The sequence below is a fragment of the Kwoniella botswanensis genome, chromosome 1 (genome assembly GCF_036426115.1).
Source record: "Kwoniella botswanensis chromosome 1, complete sequence".
Classification (NCBI taxonomy): domain Eukaryota; kingdom Fungi; phylum Basidiomycota; class Tremellomycetes; order Tremellales; family Cryptococcaceae; genus Kwoniella; species Kwoniella botswanensis.
Genome location: NC_088599.1, coordinates 10,788,822 through 10,804,958, shown reverse-complemented (window position 1 = coordinate 10,804,958; position 16,137 = coordinate 10,788,822). Strand labels below are relative to the sequence as shown.

The following is a 16,137-nucleotide window of genomic DNA, read 5'->3' as shown; positions in this document are numbered from 1 at the left end:
GTTGCTTCTTCTTTGTTACTTCTTCTCACCAAAAGTAAATCATAAACCCCATCATCGACAATACCAGACAAACTGATCAACAATGTCGAGCGAACATGGACACAGGCAATTGGGTGGATACAAAGCGTGAGTCATACACCTCTTGGTATTCATTCTGCTTCTTGAAGAATGAATGAAAGGAAAGGAAAGGAAAGGAAAGGAAAGGAAAGAAAGGGGAACCCAAAGAAAGATGAACCACATTCCCTCTTTCCGTCCCATATCACACAAGGAAAACATTACTGAATTTCCTGTTCATACATTCGGCAGTACCCTCCACAATCCCAATGTAAGTACCATAACCCCCTTTTCACCCCATTCTCCTTTTAGAAACATGAGCTGACGAGATTGGCCCATCAGACATCACTCGAAGCCAAAGCCCACGCTGCTCAAGTACTCACGGAAGCAGGCGTAGACCTCTCGAACGATCCTACAGTGTCGACATTCAAAGCTTCCGCTTCTACTATCGATGGATATCATACTCATACCACCCACGATGGACATGCTCATCCTCATGATGGACATTCACACAATCATGCGGATGGGGGAGAGGAGATGAAGCATGAACATCATGTTTTAGGTGGATATAAAGCGTAAATACTTCTATCTATATACTTATATACAATATTATGTTAGTTTGTGACGTTTGAGCTGATATTCGTTGATTTGCTATGCTGTAGGACACTGTCCAATCCAAATACTTCTGAACAAGCTAAGGAACATGCCGAAAAAGTTCTCAAGGAAGGTACAGAGCATGAACATCATGTCTTGGGTGGTTATAAAGCGTAAGCATGATCATGATAATTTCGAATAATCCTTATCTTTTAAGTTATTTTGTTAATGCACCAAGGCTGATCTTTTCTTTGGTATGCTTTGATAGAACTCTACACAACCCTAACACATCTGAAGGTGCTAAAGAGCATGCTAAGGAGGTTCTTCGAGAGCATGGTGCTCCAGTGGCTTAAAAACGGTATGTATCAGTAAGGACGTCGACATGGTTGGAGAAGAAGTAGTATTTCGAGTGATGGTTTGTACCATAATGATAATTGATGAGCACAAATGAAAATGCGAATGAACTCTCATGTCCCATATGATATGTCCATTCCGCAAGCCACGCAACGCACAGTCGGTGAATGAGTAAGGATCTTGTGTCGCTGCAAATCCAAAGTAGGAATCACAAATGCATACCTATCGATCCATGTGATCTACAGGTGAACGACCATTTTTGGGGTTGCAAAGAGAAGAAACTCCGCTGATAACGATCAATATCGAGGTCTCCTGAAAGCATCAACCCCATAAATCAGCTATGAAAGACCGCCTGACGACAGATTCACTCACTCGTCATATCGCTTTCTGTCAACGATGTGTAAAAGCTGGACTTAGCCTATTGCCATCGCCTTCGGTATAATCCAAGAGAGTAAGGAAAGGACAAAAAACACTTACGGTTCATCGTATCGGGGTCGTTCGTCGTACCTTGGTCTTTCCTCTCTGTATCCTCCTCGTTCACTACGGTAAGAGTAATATCTGTTATGTTAAATTCGGCATATCCCCAATGACAGGGAGGAAGACAAAAAGAAAATACCGATCACTCAGTAAAAAGGGAAATGACGACTTTGTCAAGGAAACCAAACGACTCACCCTGCATCTCTTGGAGCATCTCTAGAATAGTAATCATCTCTTCTGTCTCGATCATCCCTGTAAGATCTTCTCTCCTCATATCTCCTGTCGTCGTATCGTCTATCATCGTATCGTCTGTCATCGTATCGTCGCTCTCTGTCGTCGTCTACACCACAACCAAACAATCAGCTTAGTCCAGACGCGAAAGCAACGTTAGCTGACGTACATCTTGGAGGTCCTCTATCGGCGTATCTCGAATCGTAAGATCGAGGTTGGTATGGTCGATCGTATCCACCACCGTAAGATCGAGGGGCAGAGTCAACTTTCACACCGTGGTATCGACCGGGTGTAGGTGTTCTCGCACGACCTCTTTTAGCCTAATCCCAGCATATCGAGGTCGAGTGTCAGTATTCATCAGTTGTCAGAAACGCTGATTCGTGTAGTTCAACTCACATGAGCGATAGTGACTGTTTTACCTTCGAGAGGTTGACCACTAAGCTTTTCAATGGCCAATTGAGCATCTTCACCGGTTTCCAACATTACGAATCCGAATCCTCTTGACTCCTCTGTGATCACAAACTCTAGTCAGATCATTGTGCTCGGGATTTCACTGAGAATCTATCTGACTCACGAGAATGAGGGTCAAGCATGATTTGAGCTTTGACGACGGGCTACGAAACAATATATCAGCTTGAGTGACTGGTGGAAATAATATGATATTTAACTGACTCTACCGATAGTACCAAAGAATTCTCTAAGTTTGGCCTCATCCACAGATCTGGATAAACCACTGATGTGTAGGTTATTTCCTTGATTTTGAGAGGCTCCTTCTTCAGCTCTACGTCATCCAAGTAATTCTTGTTAGCATCCGTCCTCGTTGTTTTATAGATGAAGGAACATAAACTTACCTCCCCCTATCACCATTTGATTTGGCAGCTGGAGATCTCGATCTGTCCCTTCTAGGCGATCGATCACCGTCGTCGCCTCGTCGAGGTGATCCCTCTCGATCTTGCCATACTGGAAGGGGAAAAGAAGAATTGAGACGTCGTCAGTTGTCAGTTGATTTCGGTTTTTTGGTTTGAGCTGGTTAGTCGACACCGACGCGGAAATGATAAAGACAGGTAAGGCGAGATAACGATGAGAGCAATAAGTCATGTGTGAAGAAAGGTCTGAACGGGTTGAGAAGCTGAAAGAGCCGTTTACTGATGTTGACTTTCACTGGGCATCGAGATGACGATTGAGCCAAAGAGAAAGGAAAGGGTAGGATATAATGAGGAAAGGAGTAGTTTCCGATGGGATGCTGATGCTGATCAATCCTGTTTCTCATTCAACTGAAAGAGAGGGAGAAGGGCAGAGATGCGAAAGAGGTGAACATCCACTGAAATGTGTATCGTGAAAAGTGATTTAATAGAATGTTGTTCGCGATTCTCCGAGATGTACTTATCCGATAGGTTGAAGCTGAGAGCTGATAGAACGCGAAATTGAAAACATACCGTCGTTGGGGTCGGACATTGTGAGCTGTCTGATGGGGTTGTTGTGGGTTGAGGTGTTTTAAGATGAGGAGAAGTTGTTGTTGAAGAAGAAGAAGAATATGACAAGGTCTGAACACGCCGAGAATGAGGTGATGAAGAGCAAGAGCATGCTCGACGGGGATACCCGGGGATGTGTAAATGTGGCACCTGGCTTGAGATGGTTAGGTGAATAACCGGCATGTACAGCACAGTACAAGGTGGATCACATCTCATTCCATTCTTCTCTCCACCACCACTCTCAGTTGGAATAATAGCTATAGTGACCTACTCCTCGAGCGCAGGTCTGCCAACATGAGCGAGAAGACAGCTATGATGTCCGTCCTATGGGCGTGTGTGTGAGTTGGAGGCATTGACCTTGGGTATCACGTTCCACTGACCTCTTGCTTCCTTGACGACAGCTCATCATGGTATTGTAAGTTCAGCTAGTCTGCCTGCTTTACAGCTGCAACAGCTGAGTTATACTTACTTATAGACGGCTATCATCTCTCCGAGCTCAATTTCCCCGTCAACTCCCTGACATGCATCACACCCGCTTATCCTCCTCCATCCCGTTTGCCATTATGTCTCGACCTCGACTCGAACTTATACAGCATCGTGACAGCCATATTCACCGTCGGGGGCTTGGTGGGTAGTCTAATGAGCTCATGGGTAGTAGAGAGGGAAGGTATAAAAGGAGGCATAGCTTGGACGGGATATCTGAACTTGGTAGGGGTATTGGGTATGGGTATAGCACCTCATTGGTCGCTACTCGCTTTGGGCAGGTAAGCTTGCCCTAGACTACCATTCTCTCATGTGGTGTACCAAGCTTATGATGTTTGTGATAGATTGATAGTCGGGATATCATCCGGAATAGCAATCTGTCTAGTCCCACCTTACTTATCGATGGTAGCCAAATCATCACCTGAATTAGCATCTAAATCAGGTCAGATCGGAACGATGAACCAGTTGGCCATAGTTTTAGGAATATGTTCGGCTCAAATTGCTGGCCTTCTCTTAACGGGAGAGGTGAGCTTATCGTTCTCTTTGTAGTGCACTCAAGAAGCTAACGATATGTCTGGTGTATCGATAGAAAGGAGATATACCTGGAAGTTGGAGATACGTAGTATCCATATCCGGCGTGATAGCTGCTATACAAATCCTCACGGCTGGATATATTGTCGCACCAGATGAAGATCAAAAACCGTCTTGTGATGCTCCTACACCGATCTTCGACGAGAGAGACGCAGATGTGGAGGAACGCGAGGTCCCGAGGGAAAGAGAAGCAGGAGCTGATGAAGGTCAGTCATCCACCATCCTCTTGAAGAAGTGATATGAGTATAGCTCAGCAAAACCCATTTCATGATATCTAGCAGCTTCCCCGCTTTTGTCCACCTCGACTCCTTCCAAACCCACTGAACAGCTCACTCTGCATTCTATACTTGGGAATCCCTCTCTGAGAGGCCCAGCGATACTCGTAGCGGCATTTATGGCGATCCAACAATTATCAGGAGTCAACGCAGTGATGTTCTATTCTACACCTGTATTGAGACCTTTGTTACCTACCTCGGCTGGGGTAGTCGGCGTAGGTATAACGGTAGTAAATGCTATAATGACCTTACCGGCGATCTTCTTGATGGATGTAAGTTAGCAATGTGATAACTGCTTGCCCCCAACTGCAATGTGCTGATGGTTATGGTCTATATGTAGCGACTAGGTAGAAAAACATTGCTTCTTGCGTCCATCGCGGGAATGGGAATCACCAGTACACTCTTAGCGATAGGACTGAACGGTGGACATCAGACTTTGTCAGCTTTCTCAATCGTAACTTTCATAGCGTCCTTCTCGATCGGTCTAGGTCCTGTACCATTTCTGTTGGTTTCGGAACTGGTTCCTCCTCCTGTGAGTCTAGCTTTCCCACTTGGTCGAACTTATCAACGGTTTGATGGTTCCTCGGAGAGAGTGTACATAGCTGAATGGAGTCATGACTTTTAGGCCATACCAGCCGTATCAAGTCTTTCTTTATCTGTAAATTGGATAACCAACTTCCTCATTGCCATCTTGTTCTTACCCCTCCGCGATATCTTATCGACCCCTATCGACCCTAGGGATCCCCAGAGCGATAGGAGAGGTGAAGGAAGGGTTTTCTATGTATTTACGGGGATATTGGTAGTAGGTGGATTGTTAGTTTGGAGAGGACTCAGACCTGGTAAATAAGCGATTGGAATTGTTAAACTGAATGGTTTTGCTCGTATCTCTGATTATCATTGTATATATGTATCTACCTGGGAGGGACTGTAAGTCAGGATTCGGATTTGGGTCAATGTATGTATGTCGCAAATGTATATCTATCAATTGGGATTGGGAGAATTTCCTTTGGCATCATTTGTTGGCAAGAAAGATAGGTATGTAATCTTGCTTGGTCAGTCGGTTGTCAAGACCACACTGGGAAATCTATTCATTCCCATATGGACTGAATGATCTCGTGTCAAGTGTCGATGCTGGATAAGAGGTCTACTCTGTCTTCCATCAGATAGATGGTATAAGAACGATATTCGATAAGAATAGAACGCACGTTCATCATCATCATCAGTCATCAATTATATGCATCTCATCATGCCATATATCTCTCTCTAACTTGAATGGATGATTTCGCTCCACTTGTGATATCACGTTGATTCCCGAAATAACTTCGAACTGCAGTGTATCCCAAAATAGGGCAAATGCCAAGGGGCGAAAGGGGTGGCGTCTGGATGATTCAGGGTTACATACTACACTCCATATGAGAACATGTTGACGAACGATCGCACGACAAGCAGTACACTGTACTTGCCAGTCCAAGGAACGGTTCAACCCTAATGATGCACAAAGTAAAAAAGCATATGAGTTGATGCGTTGTGGGTTACATGTGGAGAGGGGGAGGGAGTTATCCGTTATTCTATTTGGGTTGTACAATAGATAGAATATAGAAAAAAAAAAGTCAGAAGATGATGGCATGGATCTAATTGATTGAATTTGTTTCTTCTTTCTTCTTTGTTGTGATCTTTGTTTATCAGTTTTGGCTATCTATCATACATCGATAGACACTAACACCGGTATTCATATCATCTGAGTGGGTTACCTTATCAATATACCTGAGTATAAATCGTGTACAGTCCTAACAAGGAGATCATAGTCTATAGCTCAAATCACGATGAGACTCCCCTGGATGAAGAAAGAGGTCGATCTGGAGCCTACGACAGGTGAAGATCCGAAGGATTCTAATGTCCTAGAGAGGAAGATGGGTCTAAGTAAGAAAGGAGCGTGAGTGCCAGGTGCAATTGTAATCTGCTATCAACGTGTAAGCTGATATGAGATGGGATGATCATAATTAGGATCTTCGCTGCTGTGAGTATGATTATCATCTGATTTAAAGGATTTGCATGACGCTCCAAGTTTGACAAAGACTGATGTTGATGATGATGATGATTTTGATGACGAAAAGGGTGCTTCGCTCTTCTCCGATGGGTGAGTTCGTTCATACGTTTGTACAACCCATCTCAACCCAATCTGCAATATTCAAGTCTTTCAACCACTTGGCCTTACCTGGGAATGTACATTGTACAATGACGGATCGCAATGCTAATTTACTTCAATCAGATACGCCAATGCCTCTATCGGTCCCGCGGCGACCATCATCAAAACGTACATTTACCCCGAAGCATTCAAGAACCGACCTGTCAATGCTAAATTGTTACCTGCTATTGCATTTGCCGGTATCATCGTAGGGCAGTTGTCGTTCGGTTGGATCTCTGATAAGATCGGTAGAAAGGTGAGGAAAATCCAATATCTTCTATGGAAGTATCGATTATTGACCTTGACCTTGATGCTGATTTCAATTTCGTTCCAAATCATACACAGTTCGGTATGCTTCTTTGCACCGGCATTGTCTTTGTATTCTCGGCTCTTCAAGCAGCATCTAAAGGACCTGGTGCACAGGGAACGATCAATGCGTTGCTGTATGTGTCTTATCCTATCCTATCACGACCTCTATCTTTCCGATCCGTGCCCCGTTGTTGATGTTCATTTCTGGTCCTCTGGTATTTAGAGCCTATCGATTCTTGGTTGGTATTGGAATAGGTGGAGAATACCCAACTGGGTCAGTAGCTGCTGCTGAAAATACCGAGGATCCAGATATCCCTAAGAAAACCCAACAACGTCTGTTCGTCCTGGGTGAGCTAAACCGTATACTATACGTTGTACGAAAAATGCCAGGATTATCGAGCTGATGAACGGTGATTCGTGTGGCAGCTACCAACACTATGATTGATTTCGCTTTCGTCATTTGTCAGTATACATTCTTCCTGGGGGTCTGATTGGAACTGATCATTCCCTATATCGGAGATTGGAGAAAGACTGATATTTGAATTTCTGTCCACTTGTTCGTCACAGCCTACTTCGTCTGTCTCGTCTGTCTTTGGATATTCGGTATGAACCACCTCAATGCCGTTTGGCGAGTGACTTTAGGTCTCGGAGTGGTACCTCCCATGTTCTTGTTTTACTTCCGATTGAAAATGAGGGAACCTGAAGCATATGCTAAACATTCGATGAAACATACAAGAATACCGTGAGTGATACTTTTATCTTTCATTTCCGTAAAATGGATGATAACATGTGTGTGCTGATATCTCTTCACTTGACAGATACTGGTTGATCCTCAAAAGATAGTAAGTGTCCTACTCTATCTGACCTTTGCTGAATGAGGATGCTAATTCCTGGTACAGTTGGGTCAAGCTTGCTGCTGTGTCCATCACCGTCAGTGCAATCCTCCTTTTACCACCCAACTTAAGCTGAATGATCCCCTGTATTTTAGTGGTTCTTATACGATTGGATTACCTACCCATTCGGACTTTACGCCACTCCCATTACCGCCGCTGCTGATCCCAATGGAACTCTCTATACATCTATCGGATGGGGTTGTCTTATCAACTTTTTCTATATCGTATGTCATCAGTTTCTCTCTAAATCATCAGTCTGAACAGTATGTTGATCACTCTTATGAATGGTCTCTTATATAGCCCGGTACTGTAATCGGAGCATTTGTGGTTGATTGGTTTGGCCCTAAATACTGTATGATCTTTGGATTATGTTGTCAGGCTATCGTAGGGTTCATCTTATCTGGTACTTACAACTTGTCAGTACTCCCTACCTATTTGTATCCTATGTTAATTGGAGGTACTGATTTTACGGATGAAAATAGGTTGACTGAACCTGGAAGGATTGCTGGATTCGCCATCTTATATGGTATCTTCCTATCTTTCGGAGTAAGTGTCAGCCGACTCAACTCTGATTTGTATATGATGTTGACGATACTTTCTATTCACTCAAACAGGAACTTGGTCCAGGAAGTGAGTATTTTCCCAATGCCGAATCTAGCTTCGAAGGAATCGTTCACTTATTGATTTTTTGCTCTTCAGACAACCTTGGTCTCCTCGCTTCCAAAGCTATTGGACCTACTGCTGCTAGAGGACAACTGTACGGTATTGCTGCTGCTGTTGGGAAGGTCGGTGCTTTCATTGGTACTTACACTTTCCCTCAGATCCAAGCAAGTTTCGGGTGAGTACAATCTGCCTTTCAAGCTGGTTTCTGCTGTTGAAAGAGCTGACCATGGTCGTTCTCCACTCGCAGTGATGAAGGTTCATACGGATACAACACCGGTGTATTCTGGTTAGGATCAGGATTAGCCCTCGTATCAGCAGCGATTACCTTGGTTTTCATCCCCAATATCAGACCTGATGCTATGCACGATGAGGATCTCGCGTTTAGGGAATATCTTGAAGCGAATGGATGGGATACTTCCAAGTGAGCTAAACCTAAATTTCCATGTATTATGAGCGATGCTAACAAATTCTCGTTGTAGGATGGGTCTCAAAGATACTGTCTCGGACATTGAGGGAAAACAAATTGCTGCTCATGGTAAAGCTGATAAAGAGCTCGACTCGAACGCTACCACTGCCCCTGTCCTCTAAGGACCTCTTCATCCGACTTTACAATTTCTTTTTCTATGGTGCCATTCAACACGGCCTTTTGATTTTTCTTCTCTTATCTATTCCGGTAAAACTTCAACTGTTGTTCTTATAATTCAATCTAATCTAATCAAATACGATCTCGATCCAATATCAACAAACTCATCAATTTAGTATACTATAATGACAGTTCACAAACTTTTCTCATATACTGTAGTATGCTTTGTATACTTGTATACATCTTTCATAGTATATCAATATCAATAAAATGCTACGGTATGTAAGAGAACGTGTGGATGTTTATCTGCGTGAGCGAGGAGGATGGTGTCGATCTCTGAGTCTAGGTCCGAGGCTGCTTCGATCTGCGAGCGGTGCGATTTATTAAGGATGAGTATGAGTTTGTATAAAAACCCGAATGACCAGAGTATTCAAGAAGGAAAGGACTTACCGCTTTGGCCAATTCCAATATTGATTGACCAGCTATCAAAGCTTCTTCTGGATTATCTTTAATTTCGAAATTTATAATATGTATTGGTCGGTTATATTCACCTCCTCTCGTGAGTAGATCTAAGATAAAGCATCGCCTCATCAGCTCGATTTCATTGTGTTCATTGTATATTCTAGGTGATGACCAAGATGGGAGTGAGACCAACCATCACAGACAGCATCATAACATCTTTCTTCACAAGTAATAACGACATCCGCATTGACCGTTCTTAACTCTTGCCATTTCTCAGGTGCCTTTTTGACTTTCCTATTCCTATCTAACATTGGTAATAAGCCATTTCGTGTGTAGAGTATGGGATCTTTAGATTCTAAATCTCGATAAATATCATCGTATGGTGTACCAAATCGATATACGTTGGGTTTATCTATTGCTGGACCTGGGAGACGGACCGCTGAACCTGTTCCGGCTGATATGACTCGGAAAGCGTTTTTACTATAACCAAACAACACGAGTCAGCTATAATTCCCTATTCCATATGAGGCCAGGAAGATGCGATGGATAGCTTACTTCAGAACCATATGAGCTTCCATTGATCGATTCTATGAAAATCATATAATCAGCTAACACCCTTCATGCCGTTGAATAGAGGCCAAGCTCACATTATTACTAGCGCAGACTACACAGAACAGAGGTCGTCTTTTACCCTTATGCGTCTCTCCTCCCCCATTTTGTATGACCCCATCCGAAGAGGCTAGAGCCATTCCATTGGGCTTTACATCTGGTTGCGGTATAGGTAAGGTAGTGATCGCCTGTACAGGAGGCGGCGTAGCATATGAAGGGGGAGGAGGTGTGGGCGTAGCTGTCGCGGTGGACGTCTGACCAGGTCTATATCGATTCCTCGGATCTTGCGGTCTCAGCCTTGGGTCTGCAGCTGAAGCTGCTGGAGGAAAAGGCGGGGTCGAACTTCCTGAAACAGCACCCGTCTGAGGTGGGAAAGGAGGAAAAGTTTGCTGCTGCTGTTGAGGAGGAGGTACTCCATAGTTTACTGGTGGCTGAACTGAGCCATATTGACCTGTAGGAGGAGCATTGTATTGATTGGTAGATGGGGGAAGGGAGTTGGAAGGGGATGGTCGATAATTATTATTAGGATTGTTGTTTCGCCGCCTAGGATCCATCTTGAATATGCCACTTTGTACTGGAGTATGTTCGTAGTCGTGTTATATCTGTTTTAGGCTGATATGCATGATCGTTGAGCTATGATTGAGAACGAAATGCAATGGATGAAAAAGAGGGATGAATGAATCTCAGTATCAGTTATCTGACACTTCGTAGAGACACACTGAAAACGCGGTTGACAGTCGATTTGGTACATCTCAAATTCTTGGTTGACTCTTCAAACAGCCTTCAATCCATCCGTCTCTCATCAATTTACCCTATCACCATCAATCTAAGCTCTCACAGCATCCTCAAGAGGTACTCCCGGTGCTAGCAAGAAGCGACTTCCGCATCCCTCTCCTCGCTCGTCGCCATGCCCAGCACATATATACCCCATCACCTCGTTCACGCCCACCTTCCTCCTCCTCCCTCGATACCCAGTGCCATACCAGAACTCCGTATACTGTCCGACCAAGCTGTTCCTCTGACAGACGAAGACTATGCTGAACCATTGCATCCCGACCACGCTGTTTCGGCCATCCACGATCAGTCGACCAACATCCTTGCGAGGAGTCTCTACAACGGGCACGTCTTGGAACTACGGTCTTTCAATCCGGTCATAAGTAAAGCTAGACCTCGTGGATTGGATGGTTCAGAGATAATCAGGATATTCTTCCCTGAACGACTACGTCCTCTAGCTCAAGCATGTATAACAGTCTCCAAAAGAGATAAAAGGCTTTTCGTCTTAGTTGTTTCTCAAGCGAACGTCATCTACAGATTGAATTTCCCTCTTGGAACGTTCCGATCTGGTACTGAGGACAGGTTCGTCTTCACCACGAAGGGGAATGACGATTGGTATGAGGAATGGGAAGTACCAGAAGATGTCGTAGGAGCATGTAGTGGCATCAGTGCTTGGACTACTTTAGATGAGAATACCATAGTCTTAGGAGGAGGTGACGGGGGAATAGTGAGGGTGACTAGGTCTGGATACTGGTCATCAGGTGAGTTGACTGTCTGCGTGATATGTTGACTATGTCTAATTATTGTACGTTAGATTCTGGCCGGTGGATTGCTACCCACCACAGAGCATCTTCAAGACTCCGTCTTCCTTCCCTCTTCTCCCGTTCTGCTAATACAGACGAACAAATCATCTCATTCGCTCAATATCACCATCATGATCATATCCGAGTCTTATACACACTCTCTCGAGATCGAAAATTGAGGACATGGAACGCTTCGACCGGCGCTTGTCTTAGAACAGTAGACGTTAGATTCACATCGCAAGAATTGATAGTCAGAGGTTCTCAGGATGGTTCCAGCTCAACTATCATCGAAGATGGTTCGGTAAATATGATTCGTGTTATACCTCATCCATCTTCCGCTTCACGTTATTCTCACCTCGTCATTGCCTTCGCATCGACACCATATAGCTCATCTTCTGCGGGGGCTTTCGTTGTGTATCGAGCTTCCACCTCGAGCCATAGCGTTAGCGATCTGTCACCCGCTGGAGACAAACCTTGTTCATCAGCTTCTGCCGGCGCTGAATTACGGGGCTTCCAAATCTTACCTCCAGTGAAGGCGGAAGGAATAGATGGTGGATGGAAACTATGGGCTACATGGGATAAGAAAGGGTCGACGTTCTGTGAGACCCTCACCATGGACGATATATTCCAATTCACCACCTATATCGAAACGAACGATGCTCTTCTACTATCGGAATGGCAGCAAGTGACCTCATTGAACGATGAAGAGAATTTCGACGCAGCATATTTCGATAATATCCTTAGCTCTGATCCACCCAATCCAGCTGATCCAGAAGATAATGGAGATATCCCCGCTGCGTTCATTCAACACTTGTTTCACCCCGGTCGATTCTCCATACTCACCCTTACAACAGCTCTGGAAGACTATATACATCAGCTCTCCCGAAAGAATCAGGCTCAACAGATTGCTACTTCCTTTGCATCGTTGTCGAAAAGGTTCGGCGGCGTAGTAGGAAGTCAAATCGAGATGGAGTACAGCCCTCAGACAGGTGCACCGGTAGTGGACGCTTATAGAAAGAAGTTGAAATTAGATTGGCTGGGAGTATGGTCCAACGTCCGTGATCTCGACAAACAAGCTAGATGGCCGATCACTACCGCATTACTCGATAATGATCTGCTTGTCCTGACTCGAGAGGGTGTTTCCACCTCTGTACCGACCGATCTAGTAGGATTAGTGGACAGATTAGGTAAATCCGAAATCGATCCAAATCAATTCTTACAGTTATCTGAAGGTGCTGTACGAAGATTGTACCCTGCTCTCGCTCCGCCAAAAGCGCGAACTTCAGCTATTGCCGTTTCGATGGCTGGATCGTTCATCAGCAGTATATTGAAAGGTCAAGACGCTACGGAAGACACTGGTACTGCTTTGGATGATTTTGTCAATACAACTGCTGAAAGGCTTGCGACGGTTACTCATGAACCCCCTGAAACGATCGCCGGAGGTATATGGGACGATTTTGTTGAGGAATCGCTTGCTGAGGAAGATCGAGTATCTGTCAGGCGTATATTATCGGAGAGTTCTTCAATCACTCGAGGATTGGATGAATCCCTCAATATCCTACAACAAGCTTCTTTCCCTCTCTCAGCATCCACTCTCGACGAACTCAGCTGGTCCGGATCAGGTAACGCTCTTCTCACTTCGAACATCGCTCAATTCATCGAATCTCGCTTCAACCTCGCTCGAAACGTACTGCTTGTCACTTTCTTCCATACGTTCGAATCTCGTGACCATTCATACGAAGATGACGAGGGTGAAGAACTGATCGAGATCCTTGCTAGAGCTCTGGTGATATTCCATCGTTATAAAGTCCTAAAATGGGTATGTGATCAGACAGGAGAAGAAGCCAGAGAGCGAAGTAAGACAAAACGATCAAATAAGAGGAAAGTCAATGGAGGAGATGATGTCTTGGCTGAGGGTTTCGGAAGCTTGAGAATGAAAGAAGGTGAAGAAGATCAAGGATTAGATTCGGACATGTACGATATTGGATATTCACTCGTTCATTCTTTACTTGCAAGACAAACACCTCAGTCAGTCACAGCTGGAGCTATCGACCGATTCCTTGAGACTACCTCTGCCTTCGTATCTGGTATCAACATGGTCGAGGCTGATCAGACGGATGTCGGAGCTCGAAAATCCGATCTTCAGCTTGGATATAGGATATTGATAGATGGACATGCTCAACTTGCTGGCGCTTTTACCGATATGTACCCCCTCTCTGCGGGGATAGCGTATGTCAAAGGTAGAGCATATTTGGAGTGTGGTGTGATAGAAGAAGCTGTTAAATTTTTGGAGAAAGCTGCTGCTGGATGCAAAGGTGAGCTTGCAATACCTGCTTCGTCTGATTGTCTGACTTGACGCTTGCTAATCTGGGTCGTGTCAGATGGATCGCTTTCACCGATATTGCCTTCTACATCTGGACCCAACGGACTCAGCGAGTACTACCGCCATGTATGTCGTGTGTTCGATGATCAAGGTGCGGATGAACCCGTAGTATACTTCGGTCAGCTTGCTATACAGTCAAATAAAGAGGATATCGCCTCGACCAAAGACCTGTGGACAAAGGTTTTCTTAGCTAGTATCGCGCTTGGAAGGTACGAAGATGCATACTCAACTTTGACAAGTTTACCATTCTTGGATCTGTGAGTGCCAATTCATTCGTCTTTCCGAGCTGTCTGGCGTCAGAATTCGGCTTGTTGATGTTCTTCTCTGCACAGGAAACGAGACTTCCTTGGTCAACTCATCTCGGTGATGTGCGAGAATAACGAAGTGGGACGACTCAACTCCTTAGGATTCATCGGTTTCCAGAAAGATGTCGAGGAGATGTTACGATTCAAAGCTAGGAATTCTGATCCACTTAGATTCCCTAACTACTACAAGGTGTTGTATTCATGGCATATCGCTAGGGGAGATTACAGGAGTGGTAAGTGTCACGTATCCCATCTCCGAACTTGACTGACATAGGTGATTGACATTATCATCGTAGCTGGTGAGATCATGTATCTCCAGGGAAGACGGTTTGCCGAAGGCAAGAGCTCGAAAATCCCCGCATTCGAATTATCAGCTATGCAAGCCAGGAGTTACCTCGCGGCTATAAATGCTCTTTCATTGGTTGAGAAACGTAATGCATGGGTTTCGGTCCCTGGAGCACCAAGTAAAGCTTTACGTGTAAGTGATCCTACGTGCTTTCCATAAATGTGTTCAGCTGGTCTGACGGATATGGTACAGGGGATTAAACGAAGAAAAGTATCTAGTTATATACCGGAAGAAGAGTTTACGAAGGAGAAAAGACCGGTTGATATCATCTCGCTTGCCGATATCGAGATGGAATATACACTTGTTCTATCTCAGTTGAGGCTGTCGAGTCACATACCAGATCTGCATGAACACGGTAAGTGGAACTTGCCCGGCTTACTGTGTTGAAGAGACAAATGAGCTGAGATAGAATTGTAGGTGTTACCGTCTCTCCGCAAGAGGTAGTCGGCTTGTTCATCCAAAGAGGCATGTTCGACATCGCCCAATCGGCTGCATCGTCCTTGCAGGTGGACATGACAGACTTGTTCCAAGCTCTTGCAGCGAGATGTGTAGAGTTATCCCGCCTATCCGAGCATCATGGGTGAGCATGCTCCGTTATTGGAGGTCAAATTCTCATGAAACCCTCATATTGACCGCGACACATAGTGATTTCTCTGCCGCGACGTTCCTACAATCGTCGCCTATTACCGCACGTCTCCGAGGTTCCCCGTCAGCTTTATCCATCAAATATCTCCAAACCGCTTTATCCCGACATGATTCGTCTAGGACGAATTGGAAGTACCGACAAGCTGTGGCTGATACATTGTTTGAGATGAACAAAGATAAGAAGAAAGGATGGCAGATGCCTGTATGGCTATCACAGTGGGAGATGGACAGAGATCCCGAAGCTTGGATTGGTAAAGCGCTGAAATACGGTTCGGTGGAAGAAGCTTTAGGATGGACTATCGATTTGGTGAGAAAGGTGAGTATTGAGCATTCTATCTGACTTGTATACGGAGGTAATGAGTTGACGGTATGATTTAGGCAACACCACCTGAATTGCTGCCCAAAGGTAAATCCCACGTTTCCAACCTCCCTTACAACCTTATAGATAGAGTTTTGGCTGCCTCGGAGGAAGGTGATGAGAAAGAAGAAAAGAACGTACAGCAGAAAGCGAAGGTATTAAGGGAAGAGGTGCAAAGAAGGATAAAAGGTTTAGAGAAGGTGTAAGTTGTGGTCTAACGATGAGTCCAATACAAATGCATTAATGATCAATCGAAATGAGATGATACTATGAACACATATGGGAACT

At 44.6% G+C, this 16,137-nt stretch overlaps 6 protein-coding genes across 6 annotated transcripts; 4 read left to right on the top strand and 2 right to left on the bottom strand.

The window, feature by feature from the left end:
* Nucleotides 1-82: 82 nt before the first annotated feature.
* L199_004073 (uncharacterized protein) lies at nt 83-1,001 on the top strand (the record flags this gene model as incomplete). The annotated part of the gene is made up of 5 exons (XM_064889801.1): nt 83-126; nt 307-325; nt 397-629; nt 717-821; nt 917-1,001. 5 exons carry the CDS (start codon nt 83-85, stop codon nt 999-1,001), a joined length of 486 nt encoding a protein of 161 aa, XP_064745873.1.
* Nucleotides 1,002-1,475: 474 nt separating this feature from the next.
* On the bottom strand, nt 1,476-3,165 carry L199_004072 (uncharacterized protein; the record flags this gene model as incomplete). Its single annotated transcript, XM_064889800.1, has 8 exons — nt 1,476-1,542; nt 1,675-1,819; nt 1,880-2,030; nt 2,107-2,219; nt 2,285-2,324; nt 2,383-2,491; nt 2,562-2,670; nt 3,147-3,165. The coding sequence occupies 8 exons, from the start codon at nt 3,163-3,165 to the stop codon at nt 1,476-1,478; spliced, it is 753 nt and encodes a 250-aa protein (XP_064745872.1).
* A 311-nt stretch (nt 3,166-3,476) lies between these two features.
* On the top strand, nt 3,477-5,378 carry L199_004071 (uncharacterized protein; the record flags this gene model as incomplete). Its single annotated transcript, XM_064889799.1, has 8 exons — nt 3,477-3,520; nt 3,584-3,597; nt 3,658-3,946; nt 4,010-4,190; nt 4,255-4,462; nt 4,538-4,803; nt 4,872-5,063; nt 5,157-5,378. The coding sequence occupies 8 exons, from the start codon at nt 3,477-3,479 to the stop codon at nt 5,376-5,378; spliced, it is 1,416 nt and encodes a 471-aa protein (XP_064745871.1).
* A 976-nt stretch (nt 5,379-6,354) lies between these two features.
* Nucleotides 6,355-9,169, top strand: L199_004070 (uncharacterized protein; the record flags this gene model as incomplete). The annotated part of the gene is made up of 17 exons (XM_064889798.1): nt 6,355-6,464; nt 6,536-6,548; nt 6,607-6,668; nt 6,801-6,972; nt 7,062-7,159; nt 7,249-7,373; nt 7,452-7,487; nt 7,593-7,767; nt 7,844-7,867; nt 7,925-7,955; nt 8,014-8,142; nt 8,219-8,334; nt 8,401-8,464; nt 8,533-8,548; nt 8,618-8,756; nt 8,829-9,002; nt 9,061-9,169. The coding sequence occupies 17 exons, from the start codon at nt 6,355-6,357 to the stop codon at nt 9,167-9,169; spliced, it is 1,593 nt and encodes a 530-aa protein (XP_064745870.1).
* A 257-nt stretch (nt 9,170-9,426) lies between these two features.
* On the bottom strand, nt 9,427-10,789 carry L199_004069 (RNA polymerase II subunit A domain phosphatase SSU72; the record flags this gene model as incomplete). Its single annotated transcript, XM_064889797.1, has 5 exons — nt 9,427-9,528; nt 9,615-9,733; nt 9,820-10,106; nt 10,182-10,213; nt 10,274-10,789. 5 exons carry the CDS (start codon nt 10,787-10,789, stop codon nt 9,427-9,429), a joined length of 1,056 nt encoding a protein of 351 aa, XP_064745869.1.
* Nucleotides 10,790-11,142: 353 nt separating this feature from the next.
* On the top strand, nt 11,143-16,055 carry L199_004068 (uncharacterized protein; the record flags this gene model as incomplete). Its single annotated transcript, XM_064889796.1, has 9 exons — nt 11,143-11,770; nt 11,824-14,127; nt 14,194-14,452; nt 14,528-14,733; nt 14,797-14,978; nt 15,039-15,201; nt 15,264-15,426; nt 15,492-15,807; nt 15,870-16,055. The coding sequence occupies 9 exons, from the start codon at nt 11,143-11,145 to the stop codon at nt 16,053-16,055; spliced, it is 4,407 nt and encodes a 1,468-aa protein (XP_064745868.1).
* Nucleotides 16,056-16,137: the final 82 nt, after the last annotated feature.